Source organism: Megalobrama amblycephala, linkage group LG1 (genome assembly GCF_018812025.1).
Source record: "Megalobrama amblycephala isolate DHTTF-2021 linkage group LG1, ASM1881202v1, whole genome shotgun sequence".
In the NCBI taxonomy this organism is placed as follows: Eukaryota; Metazoa; Chordata; class Actinopteri; order Cypriniformes; family Xenocyprididae; genus Megalobrama; species Megalobrama amblycephala.
Genome location: NC_063044.1, coordinates 74,844,637 through 74,862,740, shown reverse-complemented (window position 1 = coordinate 74,862,740; position 18,104 = coordinate 74,844,637). Strand labels below are relative to the sequence as shown.

General features: G+C 36.4%; 3 protein-coding genes across 8 annotated transcripts in view; 2 read left to right on the top strand and 1 right to left on the bottom strand.

Moving 5' to 3' along the window:
* LOC125247003 overlaps positions 1 to 18,104 on the top strand; it is a 537,225-nt gene that overhangs the window by 130,820 nt on the left and 388,301 nt on the right. The gene's annotated exons all lie outside the window — the stretch shown is intronic.
* Positions 1 to 18,104, bottom strand: part of LOC125247564 (CXADR-like membrane protein) — an 824,350-nt gene that overhangs the window by 534,822 nt on the left and 271,424 nt on the right. The gene's annotated exons all lie outside the window — the stretch shown is intronic.
* The window catches only part of LOC125246143 (glutamate receptor ionotropic, NMDA 2B), a 42,604-nt gene that overhangs the window by 15,568 nt on the left and 8,932 nt on the right, over positions 1 to 18,104 (top strand). For all 4 annotated transcript variants that reach the window (XM_048157020.1, XM_048157016.1, XM_048157026.1 and 1 more), the window contains 6 exons: positions 2,788 to 3,360; positions 16,010 to 16,153; positions 16,620 to 16,890; positions 16,957 to 17,149; positions 17,644 to 17,758; positions 17,857 to 18,065. In XM_048157020.1, the coding sequence (XP_048012977.1) occupies positions 2,806 to 3,360; positions 16,010 to 16,153; positions 16,620 to 16,890; positions 16,957 to 17,149; positions 17,644 to 17,758; positions 17,857 to 18,065 (1,487 nt within the window). In that variant the 5' untranslated portion in view covers positions 2,788 to 2,805. The remainder of the gene's footprint in view (positions 1 to 2,787; positions 3,361 to 16,009; positions 16,154 to 16,619; positions 16,891 to 16,956; positions 17,150 to 17,643; positions 17,759 to 17,856; positions 18,066 to 18,104) is intronic.

The window sequence follows — 18,104 nt, the reverse complement described above, 5'->3', positions numbered from 1 at the left end:
TCAACCGCCTGAGGTCACTGGACACGCCCACATCTGTTTGCTAGAATTCGCTGTCGCTCGTGTCTCGATGTCACTGCATATGTGGATTTTAGTTCATATTCTTGATGTTATTATGTAAGATTCCTCAGTGTCTGTTTTATTCCTCAGAGAACATCCGGTTTCACTGAGAAGCTTAAGATGTGTGTTAATGGCTGAAGATCTGAGCTGCTGGGTTCAGTTTGAGATCACTGATCATCGATAATTGATCAGAGCCCCGAACACACACACACACACACACACACACACACACACACACACGGTCCTCATCCATGTAATGTGCTCCTGAAATAGCCGAGTGAGCTGACGCTGTAATCTGTGAAAAGCTTCAATCAATCTCATTCCACTGATTACAGTCCGGCGTGTGTGTGTGTGTTTCTCATCTCATAAACGGCACTCTCTTATGCTAATTACAGTGACGTGAGTGGCTCCTGCAGAGGGGCGGAGCCTGAGTGAGGCCATCAACTGTATGGAGAGGTCTATTTTAATGGTTGCTATGGAAACTGAGTGGTCGAGAGAAGTGCAGACTCAGATCTCTGAACTGTGTGTCAGTCTCTGCATCACAACGCTTTCGTCTCTTCAAACGTGTGCTTTCTGTCTTTAGTCCCAAAGAATCACCTCCAGGAAAAAAGAAGGATGTTATAGTGAAAATAAACCATAAAAAAACGAGGCCGTAGGTAATCACAGTGTGCTGATGTAAGAAAGAAGAACAACAGATTGTCTTTAAAATCTGTTTGAATGTCTGCTGAGGAAAGCGATATCTTTGTCTTTGTCCTTTTAAAACTTAAGGGGATTTCCTATTAAAGCGATAAAACAACTTCCTTGTTCTGAATCACTCATAAAGAGAGTCTTTGCTGCCATCTAATGGCGTAATAATGTAACTTAAAATACTGCATATTATTTATAAAAATAATATTTATTGAACAATAATATTTAAATTAACAACAATAGCCATTAGACAATAGTAAAAAACACAAGCAAACAATTCAGTCAAATGTACAAAAGCAACGCTCTAGTACATTATTTAAGTTAGATATAGCCTAAAAATAGCGTTCTGAAACTTAATTTTCCCCTTAACCCAAATCAATTATATACCCCAAATGAGTTATATATCATATTTAACCACTATCTACATGAGAGCCAGAGAACTGGCCGAGATGAAGCTGTTCTCAGCGGGTACTCGAGCTCTGAACCACCGCTGACGGCCTGGAGATCACATCTGAAATAGTCACTGTGTTTATATATGAGTCACATATTTGAGGTCTGAATAACTACATTCTCACCTAAAGAACTCTTACAATTCTGTGACACAACAACAGCAGTATTTGTAAAAAAAAAAATTTAAATAAAATAAAATAAAAATGGTGGATTTGCTCGATCACCATGACAGTCGCTGCAAGTGGAGCGATACAAACGGTGAAACGGTTCCAGTGCTGATACTGGGGGAATATCAGATTCAAGAACCAGAAAGAACTGTTGTATAAAATATAAAGTATTGGGGGTCAAACAACATTGGACCCCACTGACTTTTATTATATGGACAGAAACACTGGGACGTTTTTGTGTTTGGAGCGAGAATGATGGCAGGATCACTCGAGCTCCTCCTCCTCCTGTTGTCTGTGTGTCTTCAGTCTTCATCACAGTCTCTTCTGACTATAATGACAGGCTGTCGGTGATTATCATTACAGCTGTTGTGTAACGTGGCTCTTGCAGTCGTACAGTGTGTAGGCGGCGTATCGTCCGAGTGGAGCGCCGTCAGGGGAGAGTTTATCTCATCCATAATAAACAGCCTGAAGACGCGCGACGCTCCCATCAAATATTGATCTGATGAGCGCGAGCTGCAGCGTTCGTGTGTGTCACAGACACCGGCTCACGTCTGAACCCACACGGGTCGGTGAACCGCGCTCGCTCGTCTGCTTCATCAGGAGATTTGAGGTGTGTTGTCCTCTGTCACAGGGCAGCTGAAGCCTGCTAGCTTGATCTGTCCCCCTGCTGTTGTTTAGAAGCGTTGCGGTTTCTCATTCATGTTCTTCTTTTTACAGAGTTTTTTTTTTTTTTTATCTAAATTTCATCACCATGATTTTATTTGTTTCTCCTTTAGTTTACCTCATTTCAAAAACAAAACACTTTTTTTGTTTTGCCAAATAATTAAAATGAAATAAGAAATTATTTAAAACAAATTAACAACTGAAAGAGTATTTGAATGAAAATCTATCTATCTATCTATCTATCTTATATATATATATATATATATATATATATATAGATCTGTCCATCCGCCTGTCCATCTGTCTGTCTTTCGGTCTGTCCATCCGTCCGTCTGTCCGTTTGTTCATCTATCTATCTTTCTGTATCCATTGGTTCATCCGTCTGGCAGTCTGTCTGTCCGTCTGTCCATCCGTCCATCTGTCTATCGTTCTGTCCGTCCATCATGACATAAACAGACACTTTGGTCAGAAGCGCTCAGTTTTTCATTAAGCATGTTAAACGCTGTAAAAAGTTTAATGGTCCTCACAAACATAGAAACAGCCGATCCAGACTATATTACTGTCACATTTTGTGTAATATTGTGAAGTTCAGAATTCTAGTCGTTTATCTGATTTCATTTCACAGTATTGATGTAGGAATGACGTGTCAAACCACAGGCCTTATTTATGATAGTTGTTTGTAAAGTCAATACGTAAATTTCTGCATTAAGATTTTTCTAAAACAAGAGCCACAGTTAAAGAATGTGCTTTTTTTCTCTCACAGGTTTTTCTCTCCTCCATCATGTCCATCTGCGTTTACCGTGGCTTAGCTCCACCCTCTCAGGAAAAACGGGCGTGGCTTTGTCAGCCAGCCCCGCCCTCATTCCACTGGCCCCGCCCTTCGCTCTACCAGCTGTTTGCCGTGTGCCTGCTGCTGCTTCTGCCGGCGGCCGTCCAATCGCGGCGCGATCGGGGCGGAGGGGGCGTGGCCCACTACATCCCGTCATCGGTGGCTCAGTTCCCGCCCATATCCAAGCTGCTGCAGGGCCTGAGCATCGCAGTGGTGCTGGTGGGGAACTCCAGTGAGGTGGCGCTCGCCGGCACCCGCGACAAAGACGACTTCAGCCACATGCCGCTGGCGCCCAACGTAGAGATGCTCACCATGAACGAGACGGACCCCAAGAGCATCATCAAGAGCATCTGCGACCTGATGACGGAGCACTGGCTGCAGGGCGTGGTGTTCGGAGACGACACCGACCAGGAGGCCATCGCGCAGATCCTGGACTTCATCTCGGCTCAGACGCACATCCCCATCCTGGGCGTGAAGGGAGGATCCTCCATGATCATGGCCGCTAAGGTACGCGCTGCTCTTAAACTTTTGTTCCCTATAGTGATGAGTGAAACGCTTCGCAAACAAGAACAAATGTAGGGCGGGGGAATTGATTGGATGGTTGTGGTTTGCTATTGGTGGATCTCATGTGAGTGACAGGTTGCCCCGCCCTCATCATCAGAGAAGAGGAGATGCTGCAAGAGGAAGATATTCTGATCCAAGATTATGAGGAACATGAATTCAACACAATAATGATGTGCACCGATAAATCATTTATAATCAACACTGCAGTATAAAAAAAGTACATTTTGATTTCACGCTGACTCGCATCCTAAAGAGTGCAGCGCAGATGCATGATGGGAGAATGCGTGTGTGTGTGAGGATGATAATGATGATGAGCCGACAGACACACAGAAAGCGATCAGGTCCTCGTCGTAAGCGCTGTGAGTCAGATCTGCGCCCACGCTCAGAGGACGCGCGCTTTAAACGCCTGTGAAATCACACCGTCTCTCGAAACACGCGGATGAAGATGAAGATGAAGAGCGGCTCAGCCCACGCTCAGCTGTCCAGCGGCTCCAACCGCGCACACAACCTTTACAATGTCAGGAAAATAACAGCGTTAATGTCGCAAAACTCTACAATTATGAAACAAGTTCCATAAAGCAGCTCTACAGGAGACAGTATAGATATTATTCACTAGATATACTGTATCTATTCACTAGAGTTTAAGGGTCACTTCGTCCAAAACTCGTCACTGTGAACTTAAAAGAAGACATTTTGAGAAAGGTCTGTGTAATGAAAGTCAGTGGGGTCCAGTGTTCTTCAGCATATCTTCTATTGTCTGAAGAAAGATAGACAGTCACACACACAGGTTTGAACGACATGAGGAACGACCCGTTTTTGGGGCGAACCATCCCTTTAAGCTGGACTGAGTGTGCTGAGAGATCCAGGTCTGGCTGTTTGAGCGTGATCACTGAGTCTTGTGAGATGGACCACATGAAAGCAGGTTTGATGGTTCTTCTCGTGAGCTCTGTGATGTTCTGCTGATCTTCTGTACCGAGGGGTCAGAGGTCAGACAGGACAACCTTCAGCCCAGAGAGAGAGAGAGTCTCACCTGTTTCTCCATCTCTCTCTCTCTCCGTGGCCTGGTTTAGATAGTGTCAGTGTATCATGTGTGCTCCGCTTTAAAGACCAGAGAACTAGGACACATATTTAGGGCTCCTTCTCTCTCTCTCTCTCTCTCTCTCTCTGTTCGTCTTCACATCTCTCCGTCTGTTCGTCCTTCCTCCGTCCTGCTCTCCGTTCCTGCTGTCTGCTGATCATCACAGAGAGAAGAGAGAGAGACACGCTGAATGAGAGTACGAGTTGAGCTCAGTCAATTACCCAGAGTCCTGTGCCAAGATGCCTGCTGTCAGGACGCCACAATCTGTTACACACACACAGCAGTCATTGAGCAGAGGAAGTCATGTGACCGCTCCTGCAGTTGTCATGTGTGTATGTTGTGCGATTGTGAACCGCAGCATCTCACGGTCACCTTCAGCACCTCATGTTCAGATTTATGTTTGTGAAATAAAAGCTGAAAAAGATGTTTTAGGGGCCGTTCGGTGGAATGGAAGAACTTCTTTCGACTTGAGCAATGTTTGTAGACGGCATTTTCATCACTGCAAGACGTGCGAAGCATGAGCGCAGTGTCATCTACTGTGTTTACATAGAAAAACACTGGAAAACAGTCCCAAAGTCTGCGCTGCGAACAAAACTTCACCAAACGCGCCTGCCATCCAATGATCACAATGAGCTCTGATACTTGTGATATGAAACAAAGAGTCAGCTTTCAAATTCTGTCCGTTTAATCACGAAATTCAAGGAATAAAGATGTGGAAACATTAGCAAAATTTAGAGTGAAAAAAGGTCCTTATTGTCAATAACTGTAACGATAACTGTAATAACTAACAATAATTATTGATAACTGTAACAATAACTGTAACGATAACTGTAACGATAACTGTAATAACTAACAATAATGATAACTGTAACGATAACTGTAATAACTAACAATAATTAATGATAACTGTAACAATAACTGTAATAACTAACAATAATTATTGATAACTGTAACAATAACTGTAACGATAACTGTAATAACTAACAATAATGATAACTGTAACGATAACTGTAATAACTAACAATAATGATAACTGTAACGATAACTGTAACGATAACTGTAATAACTAACAATAATGATAACTGTAACGATAACTGTAATAACTAACAATAATTAATGATAACTGTAACAATAACTGTAATAACTAACAATAATTAATGATAACTGTAACAATAACTGTAACAATAACTGTAATAACTAACAATAATTATTGATAACTGTAACAATAACTGTAACGATAACTGTAATAACTAACAATAATGATAACTGTAACAATAACTGTAATAACTAACAATAATTATTGATAACTGTAACAATAACTGTAACGATAACTGTAATAACTAACAATAATGATAACTGTAACGATAACTGTAATAACTAACAATAATTAATGATAACTGTAACAATAACTGTAACAATAACTGTAATAACTAACAATAATTATTGATAACTGTAACAATAACTGTAACGATAACTGTAATAACTAACAATAATGATAACTGTAACGATAACTGTAATAACTAACAATAATTATTGATAACTGTAACAATAACTGTAACGATAACTGTAATAACTAACAATAATGATAACTGTAACGATAACTGTAATAACTAACAATAATGATAACTGTAACAATAACTGTAACGATAACTGTAATAACTAACAATAATTATTGATAACTGTAACAATAACTGTAACGATAACTGTAATAACTAACAATAATGATAACTGTAACGATAACTGTAATAACTAACAATAATTATTGATAACTGTAACAATAACTGTAACAATAACTGTAATAACTAACAATAATTATTGATAACTGTAACAATAACTGTAACAATAACTGTAATAACTAACAATAATTATTGATAACTGTAACAATAACTGTAACGATAACTGTAATAACTAACAATAATGATAACTGTAACGATAACTGTAATAACTAACAATAATTATTGATAACTGTAACAATAACTGTAACGATAACTGTAATAACTAACAATAATGATAACTGTAACGATAACTGTAATAACTAACAATAATGATAACTGTAACGATAACTGTAATAACTAACAATAATTAATGATAACTGTAACAATAACTGTAATAACTAACAATAATTATTGATAACTGTAACAATAACTGTAACGATAACTGTAATAACTAACAATAATGATAACTGTAACGATAACTGTAATAACTAACAATAATTAATGATAACTGTAACAATAACTGTAATAACTAACAATAATTAATGATAACTGTAATAACTAACAATAATTATTGATAACTGTAACAATAACTGTAACGATAACTGTAATAACTAACAATAATGATAACTGTAACGATAACTGTAATAACTAACAATAATTAATGATAACTGTAACAATAACTGTAATAACTAACAATAATTATTGATAACTGTAACAATAACTGTAACGATAACTGTAATAACTAACAATAATGATAACTGTAACGATAACTGTAATAACTAACAATAATTAATGATAACTGTAACAATAACTGTAATAACTAACAATAATTAATGATAACTGTAACAATAACTGTAATAACTAACAATAATTATTGATAACTGTAACAATAACTGTAAAGATAACTGTAATAACTAACAATAATGATAACTGTAACGATAACTGTAATAACTAACAATAATTATTGATAACTGTAACAATAACTGTAACGATAACTGTAATAACTAACAATAATTAATGATAACTGTAACAATAACTGTAATAACTAACAATAATTATTGATAACTGTAACAATAACAGTAATAACTAACAATAATTATTGATAACTGTAACAATAACTGTAACAATAACTGTAATAACTAACAATAATTAATGATAACTGTAACAATAACTGTAATAACTAACAATAATGATAACTGTAACGATAACTGTAATAACTAACAATAATTATTGATAACTGTAACAATAACTGTAACAATAACTGTAATAACTAACAATAATTAATGATAACTGTAACAATAACTGTAATAACTAACAATAATTATTGATAACTGTAACAATAACTGTAACGATAACTGTAATAACTAACAATAATTAATGATAACTGTAACAATAACTGTAATAACTAACAATAATTATTGATAACTGTAACAATAACTGTAACAATAACTGTAATAACTAACAATAATGATAACTGTAACGATAACTGTAATAACTAACAATAATTAATGATAACTGTAACAATAACTGTAATAACTAACAATAATTAATGATAACTGTAACAATAACTGTAATAACTAACAATAATTATTGATAACTGTAACAATAACTGTAAAGATAACTGTAATAACTAACAATAATGATAACTGTAACGATAACTGTAATAACTAACAATAATTAATGATAACTGTAACAATAACAGTAATAATTAACAATAATTATTGATATCTATAGTGATAACTGTAACAATAAATTTAATGATAACTATGATAACTATAACAATAATGAACGATAACTATAGCGATAACTGGCTCGGGTATTTTTTTTTTTTCTTAAAAAACCCACTTTTGCGATCAATTTTTCGCCCGGTCGGAACCAAACCAGTGCAGAAATGTGCTCTGGAGTTTGACTATCAATAATTATCAAAAAAAAGTTGAAATTTTGATTCACGGTCGCTAAGGGGCGCCAAAACGTATGATGTGGGCGGAGCTACTTTTTCTAAGAACTGCAATAACTCAAGAACAAAATGAGATATTTGCACCAAACACTAGGTGGTGCAATAACTTGAAAAAACCCTGAAAAACCTGTAACGACGCAACCGTTAGTCCGATTGACTTGAAATTTGGCATGCAGTGTCTTGGTCCAAGGGGGCATGATGGTCTATGAGGACATTGGCATATCTCAAAAAACATGGTAGCCATCGGCCAATGAAATTTGAGCACCTATTAGACAAGGTTAACAGAGGCCGATTGGAACGAAACTCAGTGGGCATGTTCAAGTCATGGTCCTAGAGGTCTGTAAGAATTTTGAAAGAAATAAGCCACTAGTTGGCGCTAACGGGTTTTACGCCTCAGTAATCACGTGGTGTTTCACAGATCCACGCAATATGCATATCATTTGATAGATCTCCTCATGCTGAACAACTTTGAAACCAATGAACCAATGCTGTCAATCAAATCGTTCATTTAAGTGAAAAACCTACTTTTGCGAACTAGTCCTAGGTTTTTCGCTTGATCAGAACGAAACCAGTGCAGGACAATTCTCTGGACTCTCTAGATCAATAATGATCAAAAAAAGTTTAACACTCTGAGGTCTGAAAACGCGCCTTTACCCTTTGAGTCACTATAACAGGGTCATTTAGACAATGGGCTTGGCTAAATATACCCAAAAGCCTATAAAACCTAAACAAAAACTCAGAACTTCACGAAAATAACTTTATAACAAAATAACAACTTTTATGGAGATTGGACAATAGGTGGCGCTATAACAGTTAAAAAAACGTTTTTTTTTTTAATGGTTTTGATTGAAAATGTATATAACTTTGGATGTGTCTGACTTATTTTCACGGGAGTCACGTCTTTAGACTCCTGAATCCTTGCCGAGTCCAACGATACCAAACATGTTAGGTTTTGCCCTATGGTTTGTGCTACATTGTGATTTAGTGCTTAAAGAACTTTTGCAAATATCTTCGAAACCGTTAGTCCGATCGAGACGAAACCGCCGTAGAAAACACAGAACATAAGTTGATTAACGAACTGGCATTGCCCAAATGTCAAAATTGTGATAGGAAGTGGCAAAAAAGTCACTCATTGGTCATTTTTTTATGCTCTCTTATATATAAGTGTCTATAACTTCAAAACGAAATGAGATATTTTCACCAAAATTGGCACACATATGTATGGACACACTCTGAGGACACCCAAAAAAAGTGGTGGAGATCGGGCAATAGATGGCGCTATAACTGTCAAAAAACCTTTTTTTTCCTCACTAGATTGCTTGTATCGGCTGAAATGGTCTTTTCCATCTATGATCTAAGTGTTGACATGCTTGATGAATAAAATATAATACCTTTTTATGTGCTTAAAGGCCTTAAGTGCTTGAACCCCGATAAATGCTGCTTGCAGCTTTAATTATTATTATAATTATAGTTATGGTTATCATAGTTAAAGTTATCTGACAACTATAACTATAACAATAACTATAACGAATACTATAACTCTAATATGATAACTATAACGTTAATTGTAACAATAAATATAATAACTATACTAATACTTATAACAATAACTATTATAACAGCCGTTATCGTTTATATTTGTGGAGTGGACTCACTATTCACACTATCTTATGTTGTTTTTTAGAATTATTTTTTAAAAACTGTATCCTAACAGTTATTGTGAACGGGCCTTGACTTACACTGTATGGGAGTTGAGCTTCACACTTGTGCAGTGGATTGTGGGATTGACAGTGGACCGGAGAAAGCAATGAAAGCACCAAATAGTTGAGAAACGCTCAACTTTATGCTGATAAGGAGCAGAAAACACTGAGCTTCAGAAAATAACTTTGATGTTGAGGCAGTGATGTCTGTCTTGAACATGGAAAAATACATTTATTTACATGTTGGCTGCGTTGCGGTTGTTATGTATGCAAAAATCAGTCACTCACAATTCAGGAGCATTTTAGAATGTGACTGACAAGAGACATTCACGAGTGTGTGTGAGTGTGTGTGTGTCAGGATAGTCAGAGAAGCACAGCTGCCAAATCAGTGTGTAGCCACAGTGTGACAGCGGAAGAACCGCATGTGTGTGTGTGTGTGTGTGTGTGTGATGAGTAGCTGTTAGATACATCACTTTCTATGTTTACATGCACACAAATATTCGGAGAACTCACAAAATGCAGCTTATTGAAATAACCCGTTGTCCCGGTTTACATGCGGACCAATATCCCCACAACACAAGTAAACCTCGTTCACAAGACTTTATTAATAATTCCCTTTATTTCCCAGTAGTGACGTCAAAATCATTCGTATATCTGACTCTGCCTATTCCACTTGTTATGTCTGTTGTGATGTTAAATAAAGCATTAAAAACCGCAGAGTGTTGGTGTCAGCGGGGAACTTACGGCTCATGTATTCTCCTCTCATGCAGTCACAGATGCGGCACTTCTGCACGAGATCAGAACACATTTATAATTCTTCGGGTCAAGAAAGAGTTTGAGTTTGTGATATATTTCCTCCTCCCCTACAGCGAAACACTCGCTCTGTTTGGATGTGCTTAAATCCACAGTAAGGACACTTTCCTTTCATATAGCACACATGCACACTTCAGAACGCAGGTTCATGCACTTACATGGCAGGAGAAGTCAGGGTAAGAGACAAAAGTCTAGCTGTGTCCGTCATTGTAACGCATTTACATGACATGACATTATTAAGCTTATTAAGCATGATCGGGCTAAGAACGTGCATGTAAACGCACTCATAGTGTTTGTTATAGCAATGTCAATATTGTTGATTATTTAAAACAGGTGCCCGTGGGAATTTACATTTAGTTTTATCAATTTCAAGGTCATAAAAAGTCTTAAATATCTTAAATATATATATTCAGCTTTTTCAAAATATTTTTTGTCAAAATATAAGAAATAATAACTATATATATATATATATATATAATTATTTGTTATTTTGACTCTTAAAAACATTTTTTAAAAGGCTTAAATGTGAGGTTTATAATTTTTATTAAGCTTGCTTTTGTCAAAACTTGTATTATTTGCACTGTAAAGTTGTTTAAATTGTTGTTTAGAGTCTTTTCATGGCTTAGGATCGTAGCATTAACACTGACCTACCCCCCCCCCCCCCCCCCAATATGGAATACATTTTATTTGTGCAGGTCTTAAAAAAAGTTTTAATAAGGCTTAAATTTGTTGCATAAACATGATCATGATGTTCACTGTGTGTACATTATTTGCTAACTGCATTCTTTAAATAGTAATGTTGACATGCATTCTCTGTAAAGCTGCTTTGAAATGATATGTATCGTGAAAAGCGCTATACAAATAAATGTGAATTGAATTGAATTGAATGTGATCACCTGCGGCCAATCACATTCTCGTATTGATTAAATACAGTTTCTCAATGTTTACGAATCTGGTTTAGTCACTAATAGTGTCTCTAATGATCTCGTTAAAATGAGCCAAATATTTAATTAAAAAATGAGAGTTAGAACAAGGTCAGCTCTAATTAAGCTATAAGGACTAATTACATGTGCATGACTTTAATTAGAGAATCCACAATATGTGTGACATAACGGAACAAAACACAAGAGAGCAAGAGCCATGTGACGTCTTTATGAGCTGATCAATGAATGTACTTATATATCCGACTTTATATATAGAGCTGTGCGATACTTATATATCCAACTTTATATAGAGAGCTGTGAGATACTTATATATCCAACTTTATATATAGAGCTGTATGATACTTATATATCCAACTTTATATATAGAGCTGTATGATACTTATATATCCAACTTTATATATAGAGCTGTGTGATACTTATATATCCAACTTTATATAGAGAGCTGTGCGATACTTATATATCCAACTTTATATAGAGAGCTGTGCGATACTTATATATCCAACTTTATATATAGAGCTGTATGATACTTATATATCCAACTTTATATATAGAGCTGTGTGATACTTATATATCCAACTTTATATATAGAGCTGTGCGATACTTATATATCCAACTTTATATATAGAGCTGTATGATACTTATATATCCAACTTTATATATAGAGCTGTGTGATACTTATATATCCAACTTTATATATAGAGCTGTGTGATACTTATATATCCAACTTTATATATAGAGCTGTGTGATACTTATATATCCAACTTTATATATAGAGCTGTGCGATACTTATATATCCAACTTTATATATAGAGCTGTATGATACTTATATATCCGACTTTATATATAGAGCTGTGGGATACTTATATATCCAACTTTATATATAGAGCTGTGTGATACTTATATATCCAACTTTATATATAGAGTTGTGTGATACTTATATATCCAACTTTATATATAGAGCTGTGCATTACTTATATATCCAACTTTATATATAGAGCTGTGTGATACTTATATATCCAACTTTATATATAGAGCTGTGCATTACTTATATATCCAACTTTATATATAGAGCTGTGCGATACTTATATATCCAACTTTATATATAAAGCTGTATGATACTTATATATCCGACTTTATATAGAGAGCTGTGCGATACTTATATATCCAACTTTATATATAGAGCTGTGCGATACTTATATATCCAACTTTATATATAGAGCTGTGTGATACTTATATATCCAACTTTATATATAGAGCTGTGCGATACTTATATATCCAACTTTATATATAGAGCTGTGCGATACTTATATATCCAACTTTATATAGAGAGCTGTGCGATACTTATATATCCAACTTTATATATAGAGCTGTATGATACTTATATATCCGAACTTTATATATAGAGCTGTGCGATACTTATATATCCGAACTTTATATATAGAGCTGTATGATACTTATATATCCGACTTTATATATAGAGCTGTGGGATACTTATATATCCGACTTTATATATAGAGCTGTGTGATACTTATATATCCAACTTTATATATAGAGTTGTGTGATACTTATATATCCAACTTTATATATAGAGCTGTGCATTACTTATATATCCAACTTTATATATAGAGCTGTGTGATACTTATATATCCAACTTTATATATAGAGCTGTGCATTACTTATATATCCAACTTTATATATAGAGCTGTGCATTACTTATATATCCAACTTTATATATAGAGCTGTGCATTACTTATATATCCAACTTTATATATAGAGTTGTGTGATACTTATATATCCAACTTTATATATAGAGCTGTGCATTACTTATATATCCAACTTTATATATAGAGTTGTGTGATACTTATATATCCAACTTTATATAGAGAGCTGTGCATTACTTATATATCCAACTTTATATATAGAGTTGTGTGATACTTATATATCCAACTTTATATAGAGAGCTGTGCATTACTTATATATCCAACTTTATATATAGAGCTGTGCATTACTTATATATCCAACTTTATATATAGAGCTGTGCATTACTTATATATCCAACTTTATATATAGAGCTGTGCGATACTTATATATCCAACTTTATATATAGAGCTGTGCGATACTTATATATCCAACTTTATATATAGAGTTGTGTGATACTTATATATCCAACTTTATATAGAGAGCTGTGCATTACTTATATATCCAACTTTATATATAGAGCTGTGCATTACTTATATATCCAACTTTATATATAGAGCTGTGCATTACTTATATATCCAACTTTATATATAGAGCTGTGCATTACTTATATATCCAACTTTATATATAGAGCTGTGCGATACTTATATATCCAACTTTATATATAAAGCTGTATGATACTTATATATCCGACTTTATATAGAGAGCTGTGCGATACTTATATATCCGACTTTATATATAGAGCTGTGTGATACTTATATATCCAACTTTATATATAGAGCTGTGCGATACTTATATATCCGAACTTTATATATAGAGCTGTGCGATACTTATATATCCGACTTTATATATAGAGCTGTATGATACTTATATATCCGACTTTATATAGAGAGCTGTATGATACTTATATATCCGACTTTATATAGAGAGCTGTACGATACTTATATATCCGACTTTATATATAGAGCTGTGCGATACTTATATATCCAACTTTATATATAGAGCTGTGCGATACTTATATATCCAACTTTATATATAGAGCTGTGCGATACTTATATATCCAACTTTATATATAGAGCTGTGCGATGCTTATATATCCAACTTTATATATAGAGCTGTGCGATGCTTATATATCCAACTTTATATATAGAGCTGTATGATACTTATATATCCAACTTTATATATAGAGCTGTGTGATACTTATATATCCAACTTTATATATAGAGCTGTGTGATACTTATATATCCGACTTTATATATAGAGCTGTGCGATACTTATATATCCAACTTTATATATAGAGCTGTATGATACTTATATATCCGACTTTATATATAGAGCTGTGGGATACTTATATATCCAACTTTATATATAGAGCTGTGTGATACTTATATATCCAACTTTATATATAGAGTTGTGTGATACTTATATATCCAACTTTATATATAGAGCTGTGCATTACTTATATATCCAACTTTATATATAGAGCTGTGCGATACTTATATATCCGACTTTATATATAGAGCTGTGCGATACTTATATATCCAACTTTATATAGAGAGCTGTGCGATACTTATATATCCAACTTTATATATAGAGCTGTGCGATGCTTATATATCCAACTTTATATATAGAGCTGTGCGATACTTATATATCCAACTTTATATATAGAGCTGTGCGATACTTATATATCCAACTTTATATATAGAGCTGTGTGATACTTATATATCCGACTTTATATATAGAGCTGTGCGATGCTTATATATCCGACTTTATATATAGAACTGTGCTTATATATCCAACTTTATATATAGAGCTGTGCTTATATATCCAACTTTATATATAGAGCTGTGCTTATATATCCAACTTTATATATAGAGCTGTATGATACTTATATATCCAACTTTATATAGAGAGCTGTGCGATACTTATATATCCAACTTTATATATAGAGCTGTGCTTATATATCCAACTTTATATATAGAGCTGTATGATACTTATATATCTAACTTTATATATAGAGCTGTGCGATACTTATATATCCGACTTTATATATAGAGCTGTGCTTATATATCCAACTTTATATATAGAGCTGTATGATACTTATATATCTAACTTTATATATAGAGCTGTGCGATGCTTATATATCCAACTTTATATAGAGAGCTGTGCTTATATATCCAACTTTATATATAGAGCTGTGCGATGCTTATATATCCAACTTTATATATAGAGCTGTGCTTATATATCCAACTTTATATATAGAGCTGTATGATACTTATATATCTAACTTTATATATAGAGCTGTGCGATACTTATATATCCAACTTTATATATAGAGCTGTGCGATACTTATATATCTAACTTTATATATAGAGCTGTGTGATACTTATATATCCAACTTTATATAGAGAGCTATGATCTTTATATAAGAACACATTTATGTCAAATACTTTAAATCACCAATAAATCACTTCATTGATTTCAATCATCCATCTGAATCAGTCCTGTATTGTATGACTGCCTCTAAAAATACCATGAAATATGTGAATTGTAAACAGATAAAAACAGAGGGATTCCATCTGAGATATTTTGATTTTATTTGTGACCCGCTGAATGCTGCAGCAGTGAGACATGATGATCCAGAGAGAGAGAGATGTGTGAAAACCACCCTGTCTGTCTCTCCACAGGACGACAGCTCCATGTTCTTTCAGTTCGGGCCCTCCATCGAGCAGCAGGCGTCCGTCATGCTCAACATCATGGAGGAATATGACTGGTACATCTTCTCCATAGTTACCACATACTACCCCGGTTACCAGGACTTTGTTACCAAGGTAACTCACACAGACACACGCACTCACCAGACACTGATGTGCGTCTTTAACACTTTGGGTTTGTCAAAAACACGCAAGGACAAGCACTGGGATAATATGATATCAGCAGTCACAGATATTTGCATTCGGACAGGATGAGATTTTGCATGAAACAGCGGGTGATTTGCTTTGGAATTTGTACAAAGGTTGAGTGTGGCCATGGGTTCGAGTCCCATGTCTACCTTAAATGCAGTGTAATTCGCCTTGGAGAAAAGCATCTGCCAAATGCATAAATGTAAATGTTTTATTGCTAAAATAATGGCAATTGGTAATCACATCCAGTTGGGCGGTCGCATACGCAAATGTTCAAATATTTCAACTCATCCAAAGCTCCAGTCAGATCACAAAATTGTATTCACTGACCATCAAACTAACCCTTCAGTAATGCACAGCAGCTCTGTTGATTGTTTCGATGCGTGAACCTCAGATCCGCAGCACCATCGAGAACAGTTTTGTGGGCTGGGAGCTGGAGGAGGTGCTGCTGCTGGACATGTCTGTGGACGACGGAGACGCCAAGATCCAGAACCAGCTGAAGAAGCTGCAGAGCCCCGTCATCCTGCTCTACTCCACCAAAGAGGAGGCCAACGTCATCTTCGAGGTGGCGCATTCTGTGGGCCTGACGGGATACGGATACACCTGGATCGTGCCGTCTCTGGTGGCGGGCGACGCCGATCACATCCCGCCCGAGTTTCCCACAGGTGCGTGTTGAGGCTCACGGTTGATGAGGAGGACGGTGCGGATCTCTGACGCTTGTGTCTCTGCAGGCATGATCTCGGTGTCCTACGACGAGTGGGATTACGGGCTGGAGGCGCGCGTGCGGGACGGTGTGGCTGTGATCGCGTCGGCCACCTCCACCATGATGATCGACCGCGGGCCGCACACGCTGCTGAAGTCCGAGTGCCACGGGGCGCCGGACAAGAAGAGCCAGATCACGGGCAGCAACAACGAGGTGCTCAGGTGAGACCCGTGTTCGGATGGCTGCTGAATAATCCATTCTTAACATGCCCCGTCATTTACTGCCTGTGTGTGCATCATAAAACCTGACGTGATGTTTTTTGAAAATGTAAAAATGCAGAAAGTTTTAGGGGAGAGAATATACAAATCATTACGCCTATGTAGAGTCCTGATAAATGTGTGTGTGTGGTTTCTCAGTGTGTGCTACAGAGCAGCTTGTTTTATGCAGAGGTCTCTCTCTCTCTCTCTCATGATGATGTTTCCATAGTAACACGGGGAGGAGTTTGGAAGCTGCAGTGGTTGTGGTTGCCATAACTGCACAATACATATGCCACACATCCCCCTCAACAATGAAGCTATAAAACATCAATACATACTGACAGACTGAGAGACTGATAGACAGATAGAGATATAGACAGATAGAGATATAGATAGATAGATAGATAGATAGATAGATAGATATTATCTCAGATGACATGTGTGTGTGTGTTTGACAGGTATCTGATGAACGTGACGTTCGAGGGCCGTAATCTCTCCTTCAGTGAGGACGGGTATCAGATGCACCCCAAACTGGTGATCATCCTGCTGGACAAGGACAGGCAGTGGGACAGAGTAAGACTCGTCAGATCAAACGCCCGTCAGCTGTTGGTTTTACTGCCTCTCCGTCACGTGACTGATGTCCACGTCTGAGTGTGTGTGTGTGTGTGCAGGTGGGTAAGTGGGAGAACGGCTCTCTGAGCATGAAGTATCACGTGTGGCCACGCTTCGAGCTGTACTCCGGGACGGAGAACCGCGAGGACGATCATCTGTCCATCGTCACACTGGAGGAGGCGCCGTTTGTGATCGTGGAGGACGTGGATCCGCTCAGCGGGACCTGCATGAGGAACACGGTTCCCTGCCGAAAGCAGCTCAAAACAGTGTAAACACACACTCGTCTCACCTTGTTTCTAAAACGCAC